Consider the following 11,748-nt stretch of genomic DNA (forward strand, 5'->3'; position numbering starts at 1 on the left):
CTACTATAGTTTAAAATAACAAAACGTAGTTTGGCTAGAATGGCTAAAGCAAGTGGGTTAAAGGCCAGATCAATGTAGATTTTCAGAAATTTTAATAGTTGTTTTGATGCGAATATGTCAAGCCCGGTCCTTTATCGTTCGGCCTTCCGATTGCGAGTCTAGAACACTTAATGGTTATTTGGAAAAAAAACAAGCTCTCTTAATGCCTCTTAGGAACTAAAAGAATTTAAAAAAATGTAAATTAATTATCATTTTTAATTTTTTATTTATTATTTTAAAATAATGTGTCAATCTTTCAATATACAGGTATACAGGATCTTCCAAAGTGAATGTTGCGTTTCGTTTTCGTTTGTTTGTTTATGGCAACGCAACACTTGGGCGATCTGCCTAGGAGAGATGCCTTCCGGGAGGTCTTTTTAAGGGAAACTGGCCCCTATTTAGGCGTTACAGACGTGGAGAAAACCCGGAAAACTCCACGTGGCCAGCCCATTGATGTTTGTTTATGGCAACGCAACACTTGGGCAATCTGCCTAGGGGGAATGCCTTCCGGGAGGTCTTTTTAAGGGAAACTGGCCCCTATTTAGGCGTTACAGACGTGGAGAAAACCCGGAAAACTCCACGTGGCCAGCCCATTAATGTTTGTTTATGGCAACGCAACACTTGGGCGATCTGCCTAGGAGAGATGCCTTCCGGGAGGTCTTTTTAAGGGAAACTGGTCCCTATTTAGGCGTTACAGACGTGGAGAAAACCCGGAAAACTCCATGTGGCCAGCCCGTCCGAATGTTACCAGTTTAAATTGCTGTAATTATGTTAATTATTATACGATAAGTATGTGATGAGCACCAATCGATGGACAAACTGTCGTAGTTTCATCTCCGATTTGCATTCATACGTCTTCTCGTGTAATATTTTTAAGATGCGCTGAAAATGAAAATGGCTACTCCGCAACATAGAAAGCATTTTGTGTTTCGTGAAGGTAAATTAAAGTAGGAATCACTGGTCATTGTACAACAAATAATCTGCAGGAACTGTAGAATTATGGCTACTGTGGGAGAAGTGACAATGAATATGTTGTAGCGAACGTAGGAAGAAGTTGAGTGTCGGTTGGATGTGTCGGTGTGACACGAGGTGCACGAATTGAAAATTGTAATGGAAAAATGTAATGCTTTCTAATGTTTTAATGTACATTACAACATTTTCGGATAATAATTAGCATAATTACGATAACTTAAAATAGCATCATTATTTTTGGAAGTGCTCATATAATCATGGAAATACACGTTTTTGCTCGAGTCTTAGCGATTGTCTATCACTCGATTCCATTGTAATTTCAGTTTGAAGAACTGAACCCGAAGAACGTTTAACATCAAGAATTTATTGAAAATAAAATATTCTAGATAATCTATTCCACATTAAATTGAATATTATAAATGTAATTGTCAATGGCGAAACATTATCAAAATAAACCAAACACGTCGTGCATCGAATTTGCTAATAGTTAATTAAGCATAATTTCCAGAAGTCATTACTCAAAAATCACAGCATGTAACTTCTTAATTTGTTTACTATTTTAGAATTTTACGACCCATTTCTAGAATTCTGGCGATTCTAAAGGAGGTCGCCATTATTGTTCAAATTAAACTATCAAAAATGAAAAATTGCATTTTGTAGCAGTCAAAACATTGGATTCGTCGCATTTTTTAATGTGTCACGCGTATAAAAAAATGAATAACGACAGTTTGTAACCCGATTGCATTTTCCTAGAACAATATAAACGATTTGCTTCGGGCTATCTGGAATTTTGCAATCAATCGTAAATAACGTTCTTTATAGACTTATCACGAAACTCGTGAAATTAAATTATTATATATTATCATTAATTATAATTAATAGGTTTCATTTAAACAAATTTTGAAATATTATTTTCGAAATAAAATGGCAATATTTAAAAATTCTTTAAAATACGAAAATAAATTATAATATTTTGTACTATCGTTCCTCTACTAATGACTCTCTTTTAAAATATGATTTTTTCCCCACTTTTTATTGATAAAATACGTTTAAACAAAATATAACACGACTATTGTTTGTTTATTTTGATAATTATTTTAAAATAAACAAATCGTTTTATAAATATCGATAACGGAATTTAAAAGGAAAATAATCTATATAAAGTATAAATAAATAATATTAAATAAGATTTGTTATCTATTTCAGTTGTAATTTAATCTGTAGCCAAATTTTTGTATATCATAAACAATTTAAAGCAACCATTCGAAAAATAATTGTAAAAAAAGCAATCCGGAAATACCCTTGTCATAAAAAAAGAAAAATGAATGAAACGAAAATGTGAAATAGTATTAATTTTATACATCTATCAATAGTAATAATTAATATTTTTAAAATTTTATTTACAAAATTTCGGTTTTATATACATATATATATAATACTGTAACTAAATAAATAAATCACGTGGTATTTTCTTAAAATTCCAGATGCCGCAATTTGCGGGGGATGACGTCAAAGGGGAATGAGTCACACTTATTGGTGGATGTGCGCCGATGCCGGTTTGTGTGGAAATCGCCCGACAGTGAGTTTTATGAGAAAAGTCCAATTAAGTTTTTCTGGCAGAATAATTGTTATTCGTTCGTTCGTATCGGACAACGAAATCTCGGCGTTTAAATCAGGCATTTAATACTTACATTACCTTAGAAAGAGCGTTATCGGGAAGAAAGATAAAGTTATTGTGTAGTGCAGCTAAGCCTAACTGGAAGAAAACGTGCAGACGACATTTTTGTTATTCCAGAGAAGAGAACAAATGAGACAATGTTGAAGTCGATTGTTTTAAAAGATTATTGTTATCCGCTCGACGAGGTAATCTTAGAAAGGTAGAACTTGTAAAATGTTACCTAGATGAGATAAATTGCATCGGGTAAAAACTTTTATATGTAATATAATATATATATATATATAATCGAGACGAACAAAAATGGCCCAGAGACAAAAAGCTGATAATTCGTTATTGTCTGGTTTGAAATCGAAGTTTAACTCACGTAATTCAAACAACAATACTTCTCAGTACAGGAATGCTGAGTTGGAACAATGCAGTCAAGAACCGGAAGGGTTTGCGCCCTTACTCAATGGGAATCAAGGTAAGTATCATCTAATTTTAAAGTACTGTAAGTTATATTCTCAAAATCTGCCTAGGAGAGATGCCTTCCGGGAGGTCTTTTATGGGTGNTTTGCAAACTACTAATAATAGATGTTTTCGTCGATGACATTCTCTCTGTATACCTTATATAATGTTTTACAGGTTTGTGCTATGTTTTTCCCTTTTTTGAAATAAAACAGCAAAATATGCTGAAAATTCTACTTTTAGAAGTCCATCTTTGAAATTATGTCAAAATTATAAAACAATGCAAATCTTCAAACTTTTTGGTTGAATGTAGTTAAATGTTAGCTATCACAGAACTGCTTTCAAGAAATCAACTGAAATTAGTTATGTTTTAGAGTGCCTGGAGCATAAACTGCATAAACTTTCTGGCCAACTCAATATTATTAAATATTAATTTGTTATAATAATATTTACTGCTATCAAACACTATATTTTACAATAATAATAGTAATATATTTTTAAGCATAATTCTAGACTTATAATACTTTGTTCTCTTTTAATTATATTTTATCAGTTTTTAATTATATATTGATAAAAATTTGTGTGATTAAGTTTTTATGATATGGCAGGATGTTTTTTGAAGGAAAAATCATTAAATGGCATAAATTTGGTACCAATGTAAAGAAATGTATGTTGAATACAATTTGTTTGCTTTAAGAAAATCTCACAACACTTAATAAGAATCATTTCTTACTTAGTGATATCTCAATGGTTAGCAAGAAATTACATCATAAAAAGTTCCTAATATGATAATTTCATAAAGTTGAACCGAATGGCTTGGTTTGGAAAACGCTGATGCCGAGGGATGTGGCTCGTGCCGAATGGGCTTGTGTAGTCCGCAGGCTAACGGACACTTGGTCGGTTGAATTATGGGGGAAGGGCAGGGGCTGTCTCCGTCCTTTCGCCCCTTGGTACTACCAGTATGTTTCGAACAGGAGAATGGAGTCATTACTGGCTCGGTTGCATATGGAGACGGCCCCATTGAATGATTTCCTATATTCCAGACGGCTGCACGACACGCCAAATTGCCCTCACTTCTTGGAGAGGGAAACAGTCGCCCACTATTGGCTGCAATGCTCAAAATTCATTTATAAACCTGGTTTCACTCAATTTATAGTTATGAATTTTTGTTAATATTCACAATTTAGTTTCTATAAATATAAACTTTTTATCTCCACGTTTATTTGAATTAGGGGAAGCTAGACCAAATTTTTTTAAAAATAATGTGAAATAATATCTATGAATACTTAAATTAATACAAACTTTGTACTGTGTGAGATTGAATGCTTTGTTTATTTAGTTATTGGATGATTTTTCTGATGTACTTTTACAAATTTGTAAATCTATAAATAATTAGTTGACGTCTTATCTGTTAGATGATATTTTATCTATATTACAATATTAGAGAGGTTGTGGCCGAAGTTTTCTTCTCTAAAATGTGAACGTCGAGTGGCGTTCGATGTTCGCATTTTAGAGAAGAAAATGAGGCTCCGTGCAGTAAGGATAAACTCTTACTTATAAAATAAAGAATAAATATTAAAAATTAAATGATGTGGAAAATTGCTTTTGTTAAGCATGGTATTTATCTTATCTATATAATGACAACTAACTTATAAATGGAGCTTTAATATTAATATTTTTGTTTTATAATTTTTTATTAGTGAATAATTTAAAAAAGTTTGATTTAACTATTTTTTAAAATACAGTATCTTTATTGAATTAAATGATCTCTTCTAGAACTAATTTCATTAACAAAATTTCTGCTTATCATAACATATGGTTTCTCACTATGATATATTTTAAAAAAATTTTACAAAAGAAATTGTTTGGTAGCATACATACAAAAGTTAAAACTATACCGTGTATTCAGTTGGCCAAAAAGTTGGTTCTTGATATTTGAATAAAGAGCAGTTTATACAAATACAGTAAGACCTTGTTTAACACGGGGCATGGTTCCTAGACGACAAAGCACTAAGCGAAACAGCATTAAACGAGGTCATTTTAACATAGAGTAAATAGGGATAGGGGAACACGTGACCAAAGATAAACAAATTTTACTTTAACTTATTTTTATGTTAATTTGCATAATAATGTGTGTTAAATAACACAAACATATGCACACAGAAATGTAAAGTTCAGTTTTTGTGATGAAGGTCCTGGCTCTTCTGAAATTTTTGTTTTTTGCGATAAAGTTGTGTCGTTTCATTTGTCACTTTTTTTCTTTCCTTACACAAGTGTCGGTAGCAGAAGATTGCATCCAAAACACCTCATTTTGCTTTTGCACTCCTTTCAAAATCTGGACCATTCGCTACAATTTGATCAACGATTTCAGTTACTGTTACCAAACTTTTAGTAAGGAAATCTTAGAGAAATTTTTTGAGTTCTTTGTTTTAAAGATTCTCTATTTTCCAATTCTACATGAATTCCTTTTCTGCCAGTTCTTGAAGGTCGTCGTTGGTAAAGCTCTCACCAGAAACCTGCAGCAACTCCTCAATATCCTGCTTGTCTATATCTAGTTCTACTGTATCGATTAGGTTGACAATTTGGTCAACGATAGGCCCTTTCTCGTTGAGAATTCTTGGATACCTTCAGCCATAACTTCTGCACTTTGTTCATGCATTTATCAGTTAATTCTTGCCAAGCGAAGTCGAAATTGCTTATGGCATCTGTGATGATATATTTTTTCCAAAATTGCACCAAACATAGATTTAAGGAAAGTATAGTGCTATGACATTGCCACCTTTTGCTGATTGGTTCATGTTTGGGAATAATCATATTATATACAAATCAATAAAATGCTGCGATAATTTAAATCAGCATAACTTTTGAGCCTTTTTTAGGGTTTGAGCAGACCGTGTTATATCAAAACAGCATTAAGCAGGGTCTTACTGTTTGTATTCTTTAGGCTATGGTTACTGTGATGTGAATTCTGATGAAATCTTCCGAACAAACAAAATACCTGTTTTCCAATGAGAGTGTTTACTTTGGCAATGAAGGGCATGTCAGAACATACATGCATGATGTAGTCAGAACCATTTGAACATTCAGATGAGTTTGATTTTTTCATGCGTTCTGATGTTGAATTTCAAGTATTTTGGTTTTTTCAACATGGATATTGGTAAATTGATTAGTCTTGTGTTCGAGAATAGGTATTTGTGGGACATGAAAGACAAAAACTATCACAACAGAGATATCTCTCATTCTGAAATACTCGAAAAACTTTTGTGGGTTGTTCCACAAATCTTGATATAACATTTGGAACTCTCCCTTATTATCTCTTGTGGAAAATAAGTGGTTAACATGCTCTGTTTACTCACCACCTATCAACCATAACTTAATCAATAGACTTTCAAGAAAATAAAACTCATCAAGTTCGTCCATTTTGCTGGAAGGCAGAAATATACTGACTACCAGAAAATGTGCACAGTGTACCCACCTTGTTCTGATGAGGATTTCGGACATACTCGTCAGAATTCACATCCACAGTAACTGTAGCCTTATGTGGAAGAAAATATCTTTATTCAGTAATGTAATAAGAATAATTTCAATTAAATACTTCACTTGGTTTTTCTCCTGTGGTGCATTTTGGAGTGAAAAATGCATGAACAAAATTTTGCAAACTACTAATAATAGATGTTTTCGTCGATGACATTCTCTCTGTATACCTTATATAATGTTTTACAGGTTTGTGCTATGTTTTTCCCTTTTTTGAAATAAAACAGCAAAATATGCTGAAAATTCTACTTTTAGAAGTCCATCTTTGAAATTATGTCAAAATTATAAAACAATGCAAATCTTCAAACTTTTTGGTTGAATGTAGTTAAATGTTAGCTATCACAGAACTGCTTTCAAGAAATCAACTGAAATTAGTTATGTTTTAGAGTGCCTGGAGCATAAACTGCATAAACTTTCTGGCCAACTCAATATTATTAAATATTAATTTGTTATAATAATATTTACTGCTATCAAACACTATATTTTACAATAATAATAGTAATATATTTTTAAGCATAATTCTAGACTTATAATACTTTGTTCTCTTTTAATTATATTTTATCAGTTTTTAATTATATATTGATAAAAATTTGTGTGATTAAGTTTTTATGATATGGCAGGATGTTTTTTGAAGGAAAAATCATTAAATGGCATAAATTTGGTACCAATGTAAAGAAATGTATGTTGAATACAATTTGTTTGCTTTAAGAAAATCTCACAACACTTAATAAGAATCATTTCTTACTTAGTGATATCTCAATGGTTAGCAAGAAATTACATCATAAAAAGTTCCTAATATGATAATTTCATAAAGTTGAACCGAATGGCTTGGTTTGGAAAACGCTGATGCCGAGGGATGTGGCTCGTGCCGAATGGGCTTGTGTAGTCCGCAGGCTAACGGACACTTGGTCGGTCGAATTATGGGGGAAGGGCAGGGGCTGTCTCCGTCCTTTCGCCCCTTGGTACTACCAGTATGTTTCGAACAGGAGAATGGAGTCATTACTGGCTCGGTTGCATATGGAGACGGCCCCATTGAATGATTTCCTATATTCCAGACGGCTGCACGACACGCCAAATTGCCCTCACTTCTTGGAGAGGGAAACAGTCGCCCACTATTGGCTGCAATGCTCACAGAGACATGGGCGAGGCTCTGAAGGTCAATTTGACGACTAACAGTACACTGATGTTGATATGAGCCGTCAACGAAGATAGCTCCCCGCCACCTAGTGGTGGCGTTAGAAACCTATGTCGCTCGAACATAGTGGTTTAAGTAACCATACCAGAGAGAAGGCACGTCGGAAAAAGAGCCTAAGAAGAGCTATACTTTCCATATAAACTGAGAAGAAGAATTTCATAAACTTTTGCATTACAGGAAAAAAAAAACTGGACAAAATTTTCTGATTGTTTTAAGTATGGAATACAACTGGAAGATAGTGTTTGTTTTAATTCCAGATTTTGAAAAACCTCATATGCAGTAAATATTTTAATCATCAAAGCAGCTTTTATAACTTTTATGTATATTAGGAATAATCAAAAATATTATACAGTGGTGCCTCATATAATGGACGCTGCGAACAATGGACTTTCTGTTTGGCTGTTACGTGACGCGAATAACGGACTTTCTGTGAACAAGTGCAAATGATATTTCCACTCTTTTGCCGTTGCCAATGACAATCTGCTATTTTTATAATATATTAATATTATTAGTATATCTGAAGTACAGCGATCCCGTTGGGATTCGGCTTGCTCCCTTGTTTATTATGTACAGTACATCATCTCAGTGCAGGGTATTTACATTTATTCAAGTGTTGTGCAAATCATCGCTTCTGTAAAAACAGAAAGATGATTTCAGTTGAAACAAAGCAAGAAATCATCAGGAGTGAAAGTTGACAAAAACTTCTTAGTCAAATGGGGAGATGTTCAGGTGTTTACCAACACTCATTATCCAAACACAGTTGAGGACAACAGGATCAATGATCTCTACAATGACACCCTTGCCTGTCATTTCCGACAGGTGTTGAAGAAGAGAGAGAAACAGACCACTTTGGACATGTTTTTCAAGAAGCCAGCTGCCAAAAGACAAAGGATGGAACAAGAGGAGTTGACCCTGCCAGCCCCAGTATCCTCTCCTGAATCTGACTTCGATTAAAAAACAATAAAAAGAGACCTGCTGCAATGTGTAAAAAGTCTGTATCTGTATGAATGTGTGAATAAAGTGTTCTTCCACCTCCTCCTCACAACATCTGACTACCCGGCATAATTGGTGACTGCTCCATTTTCATTTTTTTTTTATGGTACAGTACGGTTATTTTATGCTGCAGAACAAATTATATGTTTTAACATGTATTTCTATGGGAAAATGCATTTTGTATAACGGACTTTTCACTTAACGGACGCGCACCTGGAATGGATTAAGTACGTTATACGAGGCACCACTGTATAATAAAATATAACATTCACTTAAATATTATCAAATTAAATAATCAAATTTATTTTGATTACTTATTTAGTAAAACAACAAGCAGACGAGAGTAACAGTTTTCGGTCAAGCTTTAAATAAAGATATTGAAATTAAATAGATTGTGAAAAAAGAATTCTTCTAATGAGAACACTTCATTAATGGTGTGAAGTACCATATTGTATAGCTGAAAGTGAAATAGTGAACCAATGTTGGAAAATGATTCAAGACAGAATTTTATGTTCTTAATAATAATTTATTTAAGAAAATAGTATATTTTTTTTTATAACTATAATCACATTACAGTTCATTGTACATATTAGCCCAGGATTATTATAGTTTTTTCAATGATGAAAATAACATTACAGTTCAATTTGAACTGAATTGAAGGACAATTCTGTATTAAAGATTAGAAGATGAAACAAAGTTAAAAAAAAATTAATTGGTAGTTTACTGATCTTTTAAAAGTATGTTTGATAATTTGATAGAAATGTATATTGTGACATGAAAGAAAAATGTTGATCATAGTAGTTAGCAAAATGTAGCCTTGCAATATATTATAAGTAGAAAGATTTTTGAACTTACTTAAATATATGATCATTTTGTATTATTTTTGTCAGAGAATTTTATTTTGAATTTTGTTTTGACTGTCATCCCCTTCAAGGAATCCTTGTAACTATCACTTATTGAGTCCTCAAACTTTTATTAACTATTTCAGATTTGGTGAGCCAGTATTAATCCACACACACACACTTTTTATTGAAAAGATGTATGTGTGATGTAAATATACATCCTGATACTTAACCCATTGAACTAATAATTTTTTAATGAATGATTGTCAATTGAACAACCGAAATGCCTTATTGACCTTTAGGGGTCAGTATCGACCATTTTGGGCACCCTGATTTATATAAAGGAAAGGAATTTGTATGCATTCAAAAAGAATGCGTACAAATAATCAGGTAGGTTTAGAAGCAATCTCAAAGGAACAATTTTTCATTCATGTAATAAAATATTTATAAAATATAAATATAAAAAATTTCCTAGAACAAAAGGTATTTATAATGATGATAAAGTTCCTTAATTGATAACATAGACTAATTTTTTGAAAAATTAAAATGACATAGCTAAGCTTCTTACAATTTTTGCAACTTTTACTATTAAATAAATAAATAAATGCTTGTTACACTGTTATCTTGCTATATTTCTTTAAGCAACCTGAAACTCAGATTCTAGAATCTGTTTTTGTAGTAGTGTTTATTTCAGAAGGAAAATTAATTTAAAACTATAACATATAAGCTATATAACTTAAGAAAGCTTATTAAAGAAATCTTTAGAAGTGCATTGCCCTATCACCTCCCCACATGAATGTGGACTTTGACAAATACATGTGTACTATACAGGGTGGTCCATTATAATATAAAATTGGCCAAAATCAATTTAATCCATTTCAAATGAAATTGACTAAATGGAAAGTAGTTCAATGGGTTTTGGTATACTGGTTAATTTCCCTTGTAGCCTGAGTAGTAAAAACAATTTTGTATCAATGTACAGTCAACCCCCCTATAATGCGAGTTCATATAATGCAGATTCTTATATTGCGGCGAAAAATTGCCACCGTATTCATATAAAGATGCTAAAAGGGACTTGATTTTTTTGAAAGATGCAGTTATCAGAAGTTATGAGCATTTAGAAGTTTTACGTGGCCTCCACACAGTGCATGCATGAATCTATAGATATCTGTGAAGTTCATTGAAAAATCAAGAAAAATGCTTAAAAATCATTAAGAAACTATAATTACTGTATTTACTTGCATGTAAGATGTATATAGGATGAAATGTGACTTTAAAGATCAAAATAAAGAAAATTAGATTTATTAATACAATTCTAATTTTATTTTGTTTAATCACAAGTAAAATATCAAATGAATGTAAATGCAACATTGTCCCACAAAAATTACTGTCATTTTAAACTTTAAGGAAAAATTTTGTAAAATTGATAACATGTAAAGCTGGACAATTGGGAACCTTTTTTTTTTTTTTTTTTTCCAATTCTAAATTGATTTTCGAATAATCATCTGTTTTCACGTGGGAATGGATTAAAACTTATATTGTGTTCCCATGTGATTATGGAATTTCAATCTGGAATTCAATTCAAAATCTTTGCTTTTTCTGATTGCTATTCATCTTTACTCCTGACAATATACAAGAACAATTGAAAATTGAAACAACCCAGATAATATACTTATATTTTTAAATACAAGAGGATGAGCATCCAGTAAAAATACAAATACACGGTTCACAAAAATTATTTGCAAAAACGCAAAGAATCTTTCACTTGTGCATATACAACAACTTAGGAATTTAAAGCTGTAATCTATATATATATAAACTAGCAAACCCCGCCACGCGTTGTTGTGGCTCAAAATGTATCTATTATAAATTTATAACACTTCCCCGTGGGGGGGAATTTTTCGAAAAATTTCTTCTTAGTGTACATTCTGTTGACGTACCCTATTAAAACGCAAAAAAACGCATCTAAAATAGTATAAATAGAAGCAGAGTTCTTTACGGTAAGCCTTAATCCTAACCATCTCCCTTCAGTGGGGGGAATTTCGACA

At 32.2% G+C, this 11,748-nt stretch overlaps 1 protein-coding gene across 1 annotated transcript in view; it reads left to right on the forward strand.

Moving 5' to 3' along the window:
- The first annotated feature begins 2,501 nt into the window (after window positions 1–2,501).
- The window catches only part of LOC111628845 (probable cation-transporting ATPase 13A3), a 109,076-nt gene continuing 99,829 nt past the window's right edge, over window positions 2,502–11,748 (forward strand). The window contains exon 1 of the mRNA XM_023372690.1: window positions 2,502–3,152. Within this exon, the coding sequence (XP_023228458.1) occupies window positions 2,990–3,152 (163 nt within the window). The 5' untranslated portion in view covers window positions 2,502–2,989. The remainder of the gene's footprint in view (window positions 3,153–11,748) is intronic.

Source organism: Centruroides sculpturatus, unplaced genomic scaffold (genome assembly GCF_000671375.1).
Source record: "Centruroides sculpturatus isolate CEXI.00-Female unplaced genomic scaffold, Cexi_2.0 scaffold527, whole genome shotgun sequence".
In the NCBI taxonomy this organism is placed as follows: domain Eukaryota; kingdom Metazoa; phylum Arthropoda; class Arachnida; order Scorpiones; family Buthidae; genus Centruroides; species Centruroides sculpturatus.